This window comes from Erpetoichthys calabaricus, chromosome 2, assembly GCF_900747795.2.
Source record: "Erpetoichthys calabaricus chromosome 2, fErpCal1.3, whole genome shotgun sequence".
Taxonomy (NCBI): Eukaryota; Metazoa; Chordata; class Cladistia; order Polypteriformes; family Polypteridae; genus Erpetoichthys; species Erpetoichthys calabaricus.
In genome coordinates this window covers 80,941,328-80,959,634 of record NC_041395.2, presented here as the reverse complement: position 1 = coordinate 80,959,634, position 18,307 = coordinate 80,941,328, and the positions used below count along the sequence as shown (strand labels likewise).

The following is an 18,307-nucleotide window of genomic DNA, read 5'->3' as shown; positions in this document are numbered from 1 at the left end:
GAAGACTGCATGAAAGTAAATACAGAGAGTGCACTGCAAGGTGCAAGCCACTCATAAGCCTCAAGAATAGAAAGGCTAGATTGGACTTTGCTAAAGAACATCTAAAAAGCCAGCACAGTTCTGGAAAAACATTCTTTGGACAGATGAAACCAAGATCAACCTCTACCAAAATGATAGCAAGAAAAAAGTGTGGAGAAGGCGTGGAACAGCTCATTATCCAAAGCATACCACATCATCTGTAAAACACGGTGGAGGCAATGTGATAGCTTGGGCGTGCATGGCTGCCAGTGGCACTGGGACACTAGTGTTTATTGATGATGTGACACAGGTCAGAAGCAGCCGAATGAATTCTGAGGTGTTCAGAGACATACAGATGGACAATGACCCAAAACATACAGCCAAAGCAACCCAGGAGTTTATTAAAGCAAAGAAGTGGAAAATTCTTGAATGGCCAAGTCAGTCACCTTATCTTAACCCAATTGAGCATGCATTTCACTTGTTGAAGACTAAACTTCAGACAGAAAGGCCCACAAATAAACAGCAACTGAAAGCCGCTGCAGTAAAGGCCTGGCAGAGCATTAAAAAGGAGGAAACCCAGCATCTGGTGATGTGCATGAGCTCCAGACTTCAGGCTGTCATTGCCAGCAAAGGGTTTTCAACCAAGTATTAGAAATTAACATTTTATTTCCAGTTATTTAATTTGTCCAATTACTTTTGAGCCCCTGAAATGAAGGGATTGTGTTAAAAAAATGCTTTAGTTGCCTCACATTTTTATGCAATCGTTTTGTTCACCCCACTGAATTAAAGCTGAAAGTCTGCACTTCAACTGGATCTGAGTTGTTTCATTTAAAATTCATTGTGGTAATGTACAGAACCAAAATTAGAAAAAAGTTGTCTCTGTCCAAATATTTATGGATCTAACTGTATATAAAGAGAGAGAGTGTATAAATATATATTGTGGCAGACGACCAGGGATCTTGCCCCACCGGGACGCCTGGAAGAGGGTTGGACCACGGGAGGGGCACTGTTTTTTCCTGGGCGCAAGAGGGCAGCCCCCTTGGATTCAATCAGGACCATGGAAAAGGAGCTGGGGAGCTCAACCATATGGGGACCCATGGCCACCACCAGGGGGCTCCTGGATGGTCCTAGAGCCCTGGAGGACAGCACTTCCGCCACACCAGGAAGTGCTGTCGAACCAGGAACTGTGTACGCCTGGAGTGCTTCCGGGTGCAAGGGCAGCACTTCCGTCACACTAGGAAGTGCTGCCGGAAGACCATCATTGAGCACCTGGAGCACACATGGGGAGTGATAAAAGGGGCTGCCTCACTCCCTTCGGGGAGCTGGAGTCGGGAGGAGGAAAACGGAGCATGCGAGAGAGGAGTGGAGGCGGCTGAAGAGAGGAAAGGACTGAGTTTAGTGTGGTGGTTGTGCACTGTAGTTGTGTGTTGTGTCACAAAATAACCGTGGGTGTTGTGGACATCAGGTGTCATGTCTATCTGTGGCTGGGCTATCTTTTACTATATATATATATATATATATATATATATATATATATATATATATATATATATATATATATATATATATATATATACTGTATATATATATATATATATATATATATATATATATATATATATATATATATATATATATATATATATATATATACTGTATATATATATATATATATATATATATATATATATATATATATATATATATATATATATACTGTATATATATATATATATATATATATATATATATATATATATATATACTATATAACTGTACTATATATACTTATATATTTCTATATATAGTACTTCCTAGCCATGTTAAGGTTTGTAAAATGCATTTCAAGATATCTCATATTTATTTTGAGATATTTCAAAATAGGCAAAGGATAGGACATTTTATAGGAAGTGATTTTGAGATATCTTGAAATTTATTTCAGATATCTTAAAAATGCATTTAAAATTTTAACTGAGGTTTCTCAAAATGTATTTGAGATACAGTATATTGAAATGCACAGGAAGTTATTTTGAGATGCCTTTTATATATCTTGAAATGCATCTAATTTATCTTGAAATGAACTGCTTGTTATCTTAAAATATAAAGAAGCTTATTTTGGGAAAATGAGTTTCACATATCTGAAAAGGTGAACTGTATTTCAAGGTGCCTGAAATTTATTTATGGATATAGACTATATGTGAATTTCCCATTGGGATTAATAAAGTATCTATCTATCTATCTATCTATCTATCTATCTATCTATCTATCTATCTATCTATCTATCTATCTATCTATCTATCTATCTATCTATCTATCTATCACAGCAATATTTTTGGCATAAAATTCTACTATGGCTAAATGGACCTGACAGTGAGATTCTAGCAGAGGGAGCACACCCAATCTAGGAAGCCATCAAGAGCGTGTGTTTGTGTGTTTCAGTGAGAGAGAGATGATCAAGCAGTTACATGAGCAGAACTTATGAGACAATGCTCCTCTGCTTAAATCCATTGGTCTTTGTACATGGCATCCAGTGGTCTCAAAAACAAACCTGGCTGGATTGATACAGATCACCGAGATGAGGACAGTAAATGCTGATGGTGTTAATTCCGACCCCAATTTAGTGGTATAAGGTAGAGAAAGTGACATGAATATCCAGACAGGGGATGATGTGGCAGAATAATTAACATTGAAGCTGTATGGAAGGATCGTAGAAAAGTGGTCACATAAAAGAGTGAGGGAGAGACACTGTGTTTCTCAATATAATAGATCTATTACCCTTATGTCACCCACCAATGGACAATATTAAAAGATATCTCAACATCAAAATCAAGTGCTCATTACTGAAAACAGAAACACAAATAAATATTAAAAAATGTACATTTTTTGTCCAGTTGGAAAAGTGTTAAATTGTATTGTAAGTAATCAACATCATTCATGATAATGATGATAGCTGTTCCAAAATAGTGAGATGTACTAGTTTACCCAAGGTTTAAATTGTGCCACAAAAATCAGCAATGGGTCTCTTAACAGGAGTCTAACCTTTAAGTCCCAACATGGAAATGAAACATTCAGGCTGCACATGCACACACTTGAGCAAAAGTATTCCAAGAATGCTGCAGGTTTAAAAGGCCTGCCAAAGGGCTAGCAGTGCCAAAAACAAAGAAAATTTCACACACTCCTTAAACAAATATTTTTCTATACAAGAAGTTGCATTAAGTATATCAAGCAAAAATGTGATTATAATTGCTAATTAGAAGTTTACTGTATATGTGTTTACAATACCTTAAATTACTGAAGCAACTGTACTTTTTTTTTTTTGCATAACAGCACCATCTACTGGGAGATGGGAGCAGTGCCCCAATCGCCTAAATGCAGAAATGCCACTGATCTTTAATTCAGCTCGTCTTGCACGGTTTCTTGCAGCTGCCACATCTACAGAGTTACTGACTATTGCAAATACTGTAAATTATTTATCTTCTATGGTGTCTCTCTGTGATTTGTACTTACTAAAAATGTATAGCACAGTCCTGGAAATAATAATGCATTTTTACCATGCCAAATGCCTTTGTTAGAATAATTAATTACTTTTAACTTAGTTACATCACAGAAGATGATTATGAACTGTGTTTCAGGAAGTCTTTATATGTTGATTTCATGATCTAATATCAGTACTAATTTCTTTCCACAGGATGATGCATTCTGTTCTGTTATTTACCTTGCTGTTTACAGCTGTCACAGCCAGTCTGGTGAAAGATTCTTCTCTAGACTTGCACTGGGAACTATGGAAGAAAACGCATCAGAAACACTATTTTGGAGAGGTACATGAGAAAATTTTTCTTAAGAAACATTAAGGGTGCACCACAGAAGCTAATTTCATGATTTGTGCAACACAAAAAATTACCTTTCACAATATTTCATTTTTAAATAGTGTTCTTCTATTATTCTTTTTTATATTTTGCCATATTAACAATTATGTTCAGTCAAAAAGATCAGCATAGTGATGGTATCACTAAAAAATGAAATGTGCAATAGGTGCTATTTAAATGCTGAAACTACCAACTGGCAAATTGATTTGTTGTGTTGAAGTATTATTGTATCATATTATTGTTTAATACGTTGAGTTTGTGGTACTCCATTCTGGGAAGCTTACACAAGATTCAGCTGCAGGGATGCAGTACTAGCCAAATGTTCTACTCTGCACAGTACTCCACTCTCATAATGGCCTGATTTCACCCACGGTTTATTAATGTTTTTCCGAGAATACAGAAGCACTCTTGCAAAATTTTGTACTTTTTTGTGTCGCAAAGTTTGTTCTGTAATTTTAGTTCCTGCAAATACTTTTAATCCTTAGCAGTAATTTAGAAATAATATGAATTTACATAAGCTATGATATTGTTCTCAGACCATCAAAACATTGTTCTTCTACTTGTAAGACTCACCATCCTCATCTCATGCAGACATCAGGGCTTTGAACTTAATATGTGGTGCTGCTACTGGGGAGCCAATGTAGTGATCTGAAAAGAGGAGTGACATGTGCCCACCTTAGGTGATTGAACACCAGACATGCTGTTTATCAGCAGACACCTGAGTGGTTAAGAAGGAGCACAGGACCCCACAAGTGTCTCTGTATATTTATTGATGCTGACCTGTTGACTACTCTCTAGATAAGCATCAGGGATTTGAACTTATTATGTGCTGCTACCAGGAGCCAATGTGGTGATCTTAAAAAAGTTGTGGCATGTGCCTTCCTTGGCTGGTTGAGCACCATGTGTGCCTCAGCTTTTGAATTATATGCAGCGGCTTGGTGACATGTGCCAGTACTCCTGCCATCAGAGAGTGGTAGTAGTCATCATTCTTAAAGGTTCAGTTACAATAGCTACTTTACATGCCAGTTCTAGCTTTTGACATATTTGGTTTTTCATCTCATCATAAAGCTTTCAGATAATCATTAATGCTTCTTACAGCTAAAAAGATTATGTTGACAGCATACCCTTCGGTATCTTCTATTGCACATTTTTATGTGAGCCACAAAACCAGAAATTGCAACTTACTGAATATTTACCATATACGACACATTATCTTACTGTTTAATGTACTGCCTTTTGTCTAGTGAAATGTCTAGTTATCATATTTGCGCTTATTCTTACTGGAAGGAAACAAAGCTTGTCTTATTCATGAAATAATCAGTCCAATGCCTTACTTGAATATTCCATCTTTGGTAAAAATGTATTACTGGTCTTTAATTCTATTTATCTGGCTTTGCTGCAGGATGAAGAACTTCAGAGACGTTTGACATGGGAGAAGAACCTTAAACTCATCACACTTCACAACCTTGAATTCTCCATGGGAATGCACACTTATGACCTGGGAATGAACCACCTTGGAGACATGGTAAAACACCTTCTGTGTATGAATTTTTCAATGAGTGTTTCTCTTCTAGGTGGCCTTTCTTTAGTTCCTATGAACATTTATTGTTTCTAAATTTAGTATACAGTACATGAAATTTAGTTTTCAATCACACACATTTATTTTGGGTTCAGTATCAACTTCTTGTATAAACCTTGGAACAAACTGATTGAATATTGCATCACCTTTTTTGCAGTAGTAGATGTGTGTATAATATAGATCTGTTTATTAGAGTTTCTAGTAAAGCCAGTAGTGATGACACAACCTGCAGCCCTGTGGTTCTCTTTATAGCTCCTTCTCCCTTGTGGAAAGCCACTGTGTCTGCAGCTCTGATGTCTGAATTAGCAATAAATAAAAAAACTGAAAGTTTTCCACCAGTGTTCTTTAGTCAAACAAACTTGTTTTGTTAATTCTCAATTCTCCTCCATTTACTTGGAATCATCTTAACACTTGAAGGAGTTGTAAGGCACATGTGGTTTTAAGAAGATTCCATTCTAGTTATTGCATTGTAAGGCTGGCATTCTGAAGCTTCACATACTTAATTGCTGATTTCACTGTCTGTCTGTTTCCATATTGTATACAGTATATGAGGAATATTATTTCTTCTTGTGTTACAACAAGAATTTATCAGTAAAACAGTTTATGATATATACAAAATGAAAGGATATGAAGTGTATAGAAGAATATGGTCTTTATGTGTTTTTTCTCTACCCTTCTAGACACCCGAAGAGGTTACAGCTAAGCTCACTGGCTTTCAGTTGCCTGCTGATTATAAAGTTAGCAATTCTAAATATGTTCATTCTTCTAAAGTCAATGTACCTGACAATATAGATTGGCGCGACAAGGGATGTGTGACAGAGGTGAAGTATCAGGTAAGTCCACAAATCCTGTATTTTGAACACCTAAATAGATTCAGGTATTCAGAAACAGTTTATGATTATAGAGAAAATTAGAAGATGGAAGCCTTTCTTGGGTTTCTTTCCCCTAGATATCAGTATGCATGGAAACAGGCATAGCAACAATACAATATCACTTCTGCCATCCAGAAATAATTGGAACCACCCAAGAAGCAGAACACAAAATGGTATCATCATAATAATTAGAACATTAGAACACTCTAGACGAGAACAGGCCATTCGGCCCAACAAAGCTCATCAGTCCTATCCACTTATTTCTTCCAAAAAAACAGCAAGTCGAGTTTTGAAAGTCCCTAACGTCTTACTGTCTATCACACTACTTGGTAGCTTATTCCAAGTGTCTATCGTTCTTTATGTAAAGAAAAACTTCCTAATGTTTGTGCGAAATTTACCCGTAACCATTTTCCAACTGTGTCCACGTGTTCTTGATGAACTCATTTTAAAATAACATATAATCTAATAATAATAGAATCTCGATCTACTGTTCTAATTCCCTTCATAATTTTAAACACTTCAATCATGTCACCTCTTAATCTTCTTTTGTTTAAACTGTATAGGCTCAGCTCTTTTAATATTTCCTCATAATGCATTCCCTGAAAGACCTGGAATCAGCCTAGTCACTCTTCTCTGGACCTTTTCTAGTGCTGCTATTTCCTTTTTGTAGCCTTGAGACCAAAACTGTACTCAGTACTCCAGATGAGGCTTCACCAGTGCATTATAAAGCTTGAGCAAAACCTCCTTGGACTTGTACTTCACACATTGTGCTATAAAACCTGACATTCTGTTAGCCTACTTAATGGCTTCTGAACACTGTCTGGAAGTCGATAGCTTAGAGTCCACTATGACTCCTAAGTCCTTCTCATAAGGTGTACTCTCGATTTTCCTGACCGCCCATTGTGTATTCAAATCTAACATTTTTACTTCCTATGTGTAATACTTTACATTTACTGACATTAAATTTCATCTGTTACAAATCTGCCCAAGCCTGCATGCTGTCCAAGTCCTTCTGTAATGATATAATGGATTCCAAATTATTTGCTAATCCACCTATCTTGGTATCATCTGCAAACTTAACCAGCTTGTTACTTATATTCCTATCTAAACCATTAATATTTATTAAAAACAGCAACGGCCCTAGCACTGACCCCTGTGAAACACCACCTTTAACATTGGCCAGAATGGTGGTTTTTTTTTAATACATATATATATATATATATATATATATATATATATATATATATATATATATATATATATATATATATATATATATGTGTGTATGTATATAGACAGATAGAGGTAGAAATAGATTTCAGAATATTCTTTTCATTTTTTTTCATCTTTTTAAGCTGTTGGTCTCTATTTCTTTCTATACGTTTGTTACAGGAAGCAAACTGAAACTATTTTCAGGCATAATAATTTTATTTGAAAAGAACAGCTAACGGTGCTTCAAATGTATATAATTTTAAAATGTCAGGGTAATTTAAAAAGCTGGACATGTGCATTATAATGTTATATCAAATAAATAAATTCAAAGAAATAATTGATTAAAATACAAAATACAGCACAAATAGACCCCAAAACTCAAAAACATAAATTATGATGCCATGACATTAACCTAATGTACTTGTAGGCTGCTTCCCAGTTTGCATGCTACTAATATTGGTTGCCCTGTCTTCCATACTTTGACAATGGCTGCAGATTACATTTGTCAGACTAAAGATCATCTAGTTCATGTAACCTACAGGCAGCTGTGTGGTACAAACATTTAATAGCAGCCTATAAAATAGAAGCACGTTTTTCCTGGTTAGCTAAGTTTAGGAGACTTGTATGGTTCTGTGCAATATACCTGTAGTAAATTGAAAAAATAAAAAGAATTTAAAAACAAAATGAGAAAAGGAAAAGGGAGAAAAAAGTTTTTAACAATGGCTCAGTTGAGGGTGGGTGTGGGTGTAAAGTCCCTTCAAAAGACCCAGCGAGGCAATAAAAGACAAAACAGACATTACTCAGCAACAAGTTTAGGCCACTGTTGAAATTAAAAACAAACAGGGATTCAGATCAAAGTAGTCCTTATACAAGTGTGACCACTGGCCACGAAAAATGTTGAAATCCTCTCAAAAGCGGAACAAGTATTGCTACAATCAAGACTAAAGGAAACAACTATGACGCTTTCAGAATCACAGAAGCTGCCTGAAGCATGTCTTTAAAAACTGGGTACAAGATAAAATACACTTCAGACACACCCACCCCCCCCCCCACCCCCCCACACCCAAAAACCAGAAAAGAATCTGCACAAGATTAATACATTTAGCTTGATACTCAGTGTTCAGTTAAAAGCGTAGAATAGACGGGGCACAGGTATTCCACTAAGACATCAGAATTTAAACAGTCACACTGAGACTTCTGGTGTACCACTGTAGGCTGGCCAAAAATTAGCTTAACAAAAGGATGTCTTATGAATGAGTCTGCAAGGGGTGGCCTACATCACCTAAATCTGCTTGCACAAATAAGCATATAAGGAGCCCACAAAAAAAAACACTACATAGACTGAAATAGAGAGATGTTGAGCAAAAAGGGTAAAAGCAAAAACAATACACACTGAATCCACAGTTGAAGTAAGTGACGCAAACACCAAATCAAAAAAAAAGTGAGACAGAATATCAACGTCACGCTTTGAGATGGAGATTAGGAAAGCTGATTGTAAAGTCACGTGTTCAGGCCTTCTTTTAGGAAAATTCGCTAACAGATTTTGCCACATTAAGGCATAGGTTGATGTCTACTGTGTCACATATCGAGACCATGCTAAATCTCAGCAGACAACAGGAAATCACAATCTAGAGAAAACAACAAAATTTTAAAATGCTAACAAAATGCAGTCAAGCTGACGTGTATGGCTTGGAGCCCAAAGACTTGACCAGTTATGAACAGCTAAAAGAGGAAATATCGTGTGTATATGCTTGGTACTTTCACACTTTGTGAGTATGTGTAGAAAGGGGCTGGCATAACTAAGTTTTTTTTTTAAAAAAAAAGCAAAATCATGAACTAATGCATGAGAATGATGTTTAACATGCACAAAAAGTGAGTATGTGTTTGAGGGGAAGATGATTTAATCCCCAAGTGCATTACTTGAGTATGAATGGGGAATTAATGTAAGCCTTGTCCATCTCAAAGACTGAAGTTACAGTATATTGAATTAAAGTGAGTTCCCAGCAGAGGAACTGAAACCCAAAAAAATCTACTTTACTTGGTTGCACAGTGACACCACAACTCGTCTCAAACAACATGACTATAACCGCCTAAAAGAGACATTAATCATTTACTATGACTTCACTAGACTGGTGTTATCATTTAATCTTGATGACAGTGAGAGTTGATATTTTCATTTATAACTTCTGCTTCTCTTTTGACCTTGCTTTCCTCTTCTGATCCCTTTGTTAAAATTCTTACTGTCTTTGCATTAAAACAACAGGTTGGGAAACTTCTTCAATAATCACCCACCTTTGTACCATAGCAACCATGTAAAACGTACCAGAACATTGCAAGGAGGATGAAAATACTGGACTCTAACTGGCCTTTCCTTATGAAAATAGGAATTTCATTCCATGATTACATTCATGTACCGGGAACTAGGTATTGAAATTAAAACAAGTCAAAAATCTGTATGATCCTCTTCTTCCTAATTTTGCAGTTTCCAATGGTCTGCTGTACAGGATACAGAAAGACGAATGCACAATCAGAAATTAGCCATTTATACAGAATAGTGAAAATACATAATGAAAATACAAAATACATTTTAACAAAGTTCTGCTGGTCTAGGAATACACTGATATCAAGATGTATTATTAGATGTGTCTAGAGTGTCAACCCCAAGAATACATTTAGGCATCAGACCACTGTTACATCTACTGTGTATTGAATATTTTCCTTTGAAGGAATAACTGGATATTGCCCAATTATTAACAAAGTCGATATGTGAGTTTAAATATATTGTAAGTGCCAGAGAGTAAGAACAGGCATCCTGGCTGGGGTAAAGGAAGGATTCATGTCTGGCCAGGTGACCATAACAGAAGGAACAGGCAAATGTGCTGACTGTCAGCAGATCATTCCCCCACACAACAGGTGACAGTGTCCTTCCAACCTAAACCCAATCAGGACACCTGTAGGGTGGCATGGGAGTTGGAGTCAGGAAATGCATCCCTATCAGGGATCTTAGGGGTCCACCAGAGGGAGCTGCGTGGGGAAGGGGGGACTTCCCTGGTGTCCACACAACCCGAAAATGCTCTGGTCGACCTGGACAGGAGACCAGAAGCAGTTCCCGGGTCTAATTTTAAAGGATGCCCCTTTGTTTCCTCTGTCAGAGTTGGTAGGCAGCAGGCAATACTCAGCAGAGGACAAAGATGGAAGATTCATTGGTGTTTAAAGAGTTGATTTTGGAAAAGTGCCTTCTGTAAATAAAGTCCTTTATTTTATTCCTGTAAATTTGTGCTGTATTATTATGTAAGTGGTTTGGGGCTCTCTAGTGCCCCCTTGTGGTTACAGTATGTATATGGAAATTTACTGATTGAGGCACCCCAATCATGCCAAAAAGAACGCCAAATGTCTGCCATGGTAAGTAAAGCACTTGTGCTTGTCTGCCTATCACTTGTAAACACTAAATTAGATTTTAAGAAAGTTGAGCAAGACTGAGGTAAATTTCTTCCTTCCTGGAAACTCCTCAAGCATCTGCAGGGTTCTTGGTGACACTTAAAAGGGCCATTTGAGAAACCAGAAAAAAGGGCAATTGTAAATTATAAAGTAAAAAACTAGCAGATAAAACATCAACATTTTCAGAACATTAGAACAACTGTAAAAAGAACAGGCCAGCATGCCCAAAGCGTTTAGTCTTTGTGGAGATCCCTGTGTATGCTTTGGTTTTCCTGATGCATCCCAAAAACAGGCAAGTTTAAATTGGAAGTGTGCACATAAATTTTTTTTTTTTTATAATGGCCTGGTGTCATACTCACAGTGTGTTCCCACATTCTACCCAATGTTGTCAGATTAAAATGCAGTCCCTGTGACCCTGAACTGCTTAAACAAGTATGATAATGAATTATTGAATAAAAGATTGTCTCCTGTTACTCCCATCTTTCATTGTTTTACTGTGATTATGTTACTCAGATCTCACCAATCAGTCTACAATAGGTTCCTTCCATAAAATATAAATTGATTTTCTTACTAATATATGCTTCATTATATCTGCTCAGCTTTTCATACAGATCCATGAGTTGGTCATACTATATATCTGTGTCTCTTCCTGCTTCATTAGTAGTTCTCTCTGCTTTCCTACATGTGCACAGTTAGTGCCTACTCTCCTGCAGATTTAACTTATTGCTATGTAATTTGTATTTAAGTAACAGTCAGTTATATTTGGATGACTGCTGCAAACGAGTGCAATAAATATAACCAAAAATCTTTGACTATGAACGCAAGCTGATCAATGAAAAAAAAATCCACCCATCTATTATGTGTATGCTTTTGCTGCTTGTGGCCAGTTCAGTTTCTTTGCATTTTGCTCAGCTTCTTGCTCCCTTGTCTAGCTTTCTTCCTCTTCTATTTGTCCTTCTCTAAATAGTGCCTTGTCTGGCTGTGTTTGAAGTTATGCGTGCTAACCGTCAACTATCTGTTACAGGGATCCTGTGGAGCTTGTTGGGCCTTCAGTGCTGTTGGTGCATTGGAAGGTCAGCTCAAGCTGAAAACAGGCAAGCTGGTGTCTCTTAGTGCACAGAACCTCGTAGACTGTTCATCCAAGTGTGGAAATCACGGATGTAACGGAGGTTTAATGACCCGGGCATTCCAATATGTTATTAATAACCAAGGAATTGACTCTGATGAATCCTACCCTTACAAAGCAGTGGTAAGATTCAATATCTTCTAATATGCAAGGGTTTAAATACATTTATCAATGCAATGGTTTTATGATAAAATATATTATGTTTTCTTCTCTGTGTTTCTTTTCATAACAGTATGTTTTCTTGCCTTTGTCTATAGCAGGTATTTTGTGTTTGCTAGTTTTCAGGGTTCTTAGGTTCCCAGTTTGATCACTAGGTGGCATCAGAGCTCTTTTTCTGTAATGGTTGTGGTCATCAGTGCAGAAAGTAGGGCTGCCTCAATGGTTCTCTAATGGGAACTAATTCAACTATAGATAGGAACATAATATTTCAGAAACAGAACCTTAATCAGTTATACCTATAGGAGGTAATTGAATAGAAAATATAGGGGTTAGAGAGGAAGAGGAGAAACCCAGAGTCAGGGAAGTACTACAATATTATTTTCATTCTGTGCTGGTGTTAAGTGAATAAATGAAATAGTAGCCCTTGTGGCTTTCTCGACACGTGCCCTTGAACATATTCAAGATGGACCAGTGAGTAACGTTGCACAAGCTCCCTACATCTGCATGGGTGTTGCTATGGGTGCTCTCCTTTTCCGACCACATCCCAAAGACATGCATGTTGGGTTAATGATTTACTCTAAATTTTCCCAGTGTTGGGATTTGTACAAAAGAGCCCAGCAATGGAATGACCACCTATTGCAGGGTCATGATATGAACTGGCCTCCAGAGCCCTGATCTGGTTTTGATGATAAGTAAAGGAACAAATGAATGGTGTCCCAAAACCTTATGACAGAACAAAAACAATCAAATCTATATGGCAGTAATGAAGACAAATTAAATGTTGTCATGTTGTTCTTGATGGCTTTGAAATGTTCTCTAAAATGGTTACCCTCCTTTTCACCTTCCTATCCTGCTGTGGAAGAAATTCCACAAATAAAACTATTACACAGACAAATGGTCCCCTTGGTAACCTTAGAAAGGCCATATCACTAAAGATATATCCACATTTGATGTAGTGACTGGCTGTAACAGCCATTTGTGATAAGTAAATCTTGATTGAGGAACAACAATTGTATTGGGTGCTTGATAGTGTCATACAGGTTTAAATTAAACAGGAAAGTTACATTTCTCTGAAGAGTTATGTCCAGATTTTCAATTTTGTTTAAATGTTTTCATATTTGTTAACACCAAATGTTATCAAAACTTCACCCACATCCTGGCCATAGATAAAGGCTACCAGACTAAACAAATAACTTTAACGATTATATCATTTGTTTGATTATTCTTTTATCCAAAGCAATTATCTGAAAATTTTGCCACCCGTTATATTAAGCAATCTCAGCGCATCTTAGTGGGCATCTTTGTAGATGGGCTGCAGAGACACCAGTTGATACCAGGTGAGCTCTAGCCTGGTCTCCCCATACATAAAGGAGAGACACCATTTCCCCTGTTAATTTAATGGCCATCCCAGAAGTGACACAAATAAACAGACACCCTGCTAGAGACCATATTGAGTCTAGAGTCAGGATAGGAACTGTAATGAAAGCACTCCGGTGCAAAGAGGAGAGGCTCGGACAATAAAATAGAAAAAGATGGCAGGTGAGGCGAGAGAAAGAGTGCTCTCTTGGTGGTATGAGAGAGGTGGGAAAATGGGTGAGCTACTCCTCCTGGTAGACACAGGTACAAATATCTGCAAAGTCAGACACAGTGAGTTTATTTAGGCTTAGGTCCTTTTGATATTTTCTATTCTCCCAAGTTGATCCCTTGTTTCTATGATTTTGAAACATTCAGTGTACACTAGTTTATGATTAGAAACACATTTTAAGCATACCTTACACCTAAAATAAATACTAAATGAAAAAGTATGTATTTTTTTTGTTTGTTTTCTGGTGCATACAAACAACAAAGTCTGTGAAGTAAAAAATAAATAATCTCTGCTTTATTATAAAAGTAAATTTGATGCTCTAAACAAAACTACCTCTGAAATATTTGTTATGCAGTAACTTAACTTTGTGTTCTGCTGATATCGTTATGTTTGTCCAGGATGGTCAGTGCCAGTATGACGCTGCTGCCAGAGCGGCCAACTGCAGCAGTTATAATGAACTTCCATATGGGGACGAAAATGCCCTGAAAGAAGCTGTTGCTAATGTTGGACCGATTTCTGTTGCCATTGATGCCACACGGCCTACATTTATTCTGTATAGGAGTGGTATGTTGTTTTCTCTTTTTATATATATACAGTATATATATATTTGCTGTTTAACTTTTCAAAATATTTTATGATCAGTATGTGAAATACCAGGGGCTAATCAAGAGGTTCCACTAGTGTTCAATTTTTGGCAGTTTTCTGGTACTGTGAAATATACAATTAGCTAAACAAAATTCAGTCACTCAGGATATGCATTTCTTAAATTGACTAATTGCATCATATATGGATACACATTGTACAAACAAAAGCCACGCCACTTTGTACTTTTGACTAGCATCATGCTGAATCAACACTCTTCAAGTTACAAACATAGAAAGCCATCTCACTTGGTCCTAATTCTTGCTTCAACATCAGCAAAACCTTTATTTATTTTTTATTGCCCTGTTTGACTTTCCTAGTAGATTCTAAGAAATCTAGTAGTTTCCTAGTAGATTTAAAATTAATGAGCAGTTAGGTCATTAACGTTGCCCTGACTCAGTTAGTTAAAACCACAGATGGCAGGAGCAAGTCATTTTGAAGGTAAAGCAGGCTTAAATAAAAGAAAACTCCTCAACACTGATCTTCTTTTAAGTTTGAATTTTAGCCATTTTTTTCCAATACAAGTAATGGACACTGAGTGATTTATAACACCATATTATATTTTTAAAATTTATTTTTTAGAGAATTTTGATTTTAGAAGGGTTAATTAGGGGTTCCTATATGCCTGGATCCCCCACATTTTGTACTTTGGCTTTAATTATTGAAAATGGCACAGGCTCAAGGATTGGAATTACAGCAAACATAATAAGCAAATTGGAATAGAATATACCAAGAAATGCCTAACAATATTTAAATTCACAGTATCATAATTATTTTTTCATCTGTTATTAGAAACCTTAATGATAAATTACTTCCTCTACTATGTATTCATAGCTTGATGCAAAGTACAGCACTGATCTTATTATTTTGTCCCGTAGTTCATTTTTATAGCTTTTGTAATGTATTTGTCTTAGTTCTTGCCATTTTAGAGTTTTTGATCATGAGAATTTGGATTATTATGTTGGTATTTGGTTATTATTATTTTGCTGTTTTGTCACTATTTTTGTTTACTGATGGCCACCACCATTTGTGTACATGTTTCCCTAGTAACAGTGCATATGTTATCAGTGCAACAAGATAAAGAATGGTCACATTGGTCTCATCCTTATCTGAGATTGTGCATAACTCCACTCATTCTGTCTCTTACGTAATAGTTTTCTGGTTCTCTTGTTAATTAATTTTTGGCACATTCATTTGACCTCAATTTTTGTTTCTCATTTAAAAGTTAGTTTTGACTTTTCAATTACAATCCTTTGCTTGCCTCTTGACTGCATTTTTTCTCCTGATTCTTATATTTTCTCTTGCTATTTTTTCCACTATTAGTACAAAACCATACATATGCGATGATCATTGCATTGCTTGTGAAAAATGAAATCTCTGTTCCTGCCACTCACATGTTTACAAGCAAATCCATGGATGTTGGCAGTGTCAGATGATGGGTAATGCATTTGAAAAATGGCAGCATAAATATCAACAGTCAGGCTAATAGTGGTCACGTGAGAACTGCTCCCACCAAAGACATTAAAAAAGAAATAAATAAACAAAGCAGAGACTGGAATAAGGCACCATGTGGTCCTGCTGTTTATAACATGGTGGCAAAAATGCACAGATGTGAATGGAAAATTTTTTTGAGAAGTAAATATATTTACCAGATTTTATTTGGATTGTTAAATGAATGTGCTTGTTACTTTTGGTACAACAAAGGTGCAAAATACAGAAGATTCCAGAGGGTCTAGGATCCTTTAATAAGCTTTCAATAAAACTGGCAGATCTGGGACTTCCATCACTCACCTGCAGTTGGATACTGGACTTCCTGTCTGGTCGCTCCCAGAGGGTCAGGCTGGGTCCCCACACCTCCACTGCTCTCAGCCTCAACACCGGGAGGCCACAGGGTTGTGTGCTCAGCCCATTCCTCTACATCTTCTACACATATGACTGTATCCCCACTCACCATAGCAACAAGATCATAAAGTTTGCGGATGACGCGGTGGTGGTCGGACTCATCTCGGGCAAGGAGGGTGAGCTGGCATACAGGGACGAGGTGGAGCGGCTGTCAGAGTGGTGCAGAGTCAATAACCTGCTCCTCAACACCACAAAAATGAATGTGCTTGTTATTGACTTTAGAAAAAACAAAACTGACATCCAGCCACTCATCATTGGCGGGGCCTGTGTGGAGAGGATCTCAGTGTTCAGGTTTCTGAGCATTGAGCTGGAGGATGACCTGACCTGGAGTGCCAACACCAAGGAGCTGCTGAAGAATGCGCAGCAGAAACTGTATTTTCTGAGAATCCTCAGAAAGAACCATCTCCCCAAAAATCTGCTCCTTGCCTTTTATTGAGAGTGTGCTTACATACGGACTGTGTGTGTGGTACGGTAGTTGCACTTTCTCAGAAAGGAAAGCGCTCCACAGGGTCATCAGGACAGCGGGGAGAACAATTGGTTGTACCCTCCCCACTGGAATAAATCTACACCTCCCGATGCCGCAAAAAAGCAACAGACATTTCACAGGATTCGTCACATCCCGGTCATTGCCTCTTCCAGCTTTTGCCATCGGGCAAGAGATACAGAGCAATGAAAACCAGGAGAAACTGCCTAAAAAACAGCTTTTATCCAAAAGCAAGCATGGCCCTGAATTCAGAATAAAACTGCTCTGTATCATTCTCCCAATGTGCAATATAGACCTTAAATCAACAAGTGCAATTTGTATATATAACAAGTGCAATTTTTATATTTTGTAAAGTACTTTTATTACTATTTGGTTTGTTATTATTTTTTCTTTTCTTGTCTTTTTAACTCTTATGCCTCACACTGAGTCAACTGCACCTTTAATTTCATTGTTCCTTTGTAAAAGTGACAATGACAATATCTATCTATCTATCTATCTATCTATCTATCTATCTATCTATCTATCTATCTATCTATCTATCTATCTATCTATCTATCTATCTATCTATCTCAATTACTTAGTGTCAATTACAGAGTTTGTGAGAAAATATTGTAGCAAAGTGTAGAGAGCTTTTAACAGCATGATGTGGTGAGATGAACATATAGCAACAGGCTGACCAGAACTAGACATCTGACTGTCAAGAAAGGAGAGCAAATCCTTTAAATCAGAAGCGCTTGGGAAAGGGAGTAGAGACTTTCTTAGGGAATGAATAAATAGAGACCTCCTGCAGGTGCTAATCGTTGCCTGTAGAGGGCAGCATCTCATGATGAAGACTGTAACAGCAACTCCTGATACCGTAATACCAACTGTGTAACCCAGCTTTGTCTTATTTGCAGGTCATATCAGTGTTTCTTGTGATCTGTAAGAAGAGCAAAGTAAAATCATTAGTTTCATTAGGCGCTTACAGTACAGTGTTGCTGTATTTTTATTCAGTAAAGAGTTTTCTATTGGAATGAATCTGTGGCAGAACTACTCAGAGGACTTCAATTCTCAGCAGTCCACAGGGGTGCATAGTGGCCAATGGGAGATCAATGTGCACCTTAAAGTGAGTTGACATTCACAGAAAATGGTTGGAGCAGAATTGCAGCAGCCTTTGACAGACGGCGTCTAAGCATTCATGTGTGAAACAAATGGCTTTTCTGTTTGATGCATTTTCATACAATGAGTACAATGTTTCTGTTGTGACCTGAGACAAAAAACATCAAACCCCTTCCCAAACACAAGAAGAGCAACTTGGAAAAAAATAACTTATTTATGAGCAAATTTAAATTCACAAAAATGGTATAATCTTATATTCAAATAATAAAAAGAGACCATAAATAAACAAAGAAAAAAAAGTAGACTAATAAAGAATGTCTCCTTTT

The 18,307-nt window shown here is 37.0% G+C and overlaps 1 protein-coding gene across 1 annotated transcript in view; it reads left to right on the top strand.

Moving 5' to 3' along the window:
- Window positions 1-18,307, top strand: part of LOC114642144 (cathepsin S-like) — a 34,847-nt gene that overhangs the window by 13,598 nt on the left and 2,942 nt on the right. The window contains exons 2-6 of the mRNA XM_028791127.2: window positions 3,707-3,836; window positions 5,287-5,409; window positions 6,144-6,296; window positions 12,010-12,234; window positions 14,254-14,419. Coding sequence (XP_028646960.1) covers window positions 3,708-3,836; window positions 5,287-5,409; window positions 6,144-6,296; window positions 12,010-12,234; window positions 14,254-14,419 — 796 coding nt within the window. The 5' untranslated portion in view covers window position 3,707. The remainder of the gene's footprint in view (window positions 1-3,706; window positions 3,837-5,286; window positions 5,410-6,143; window positions 6,297-12,009; window positions 12,235-14,253; window positions 14,420-18,307) is intronic.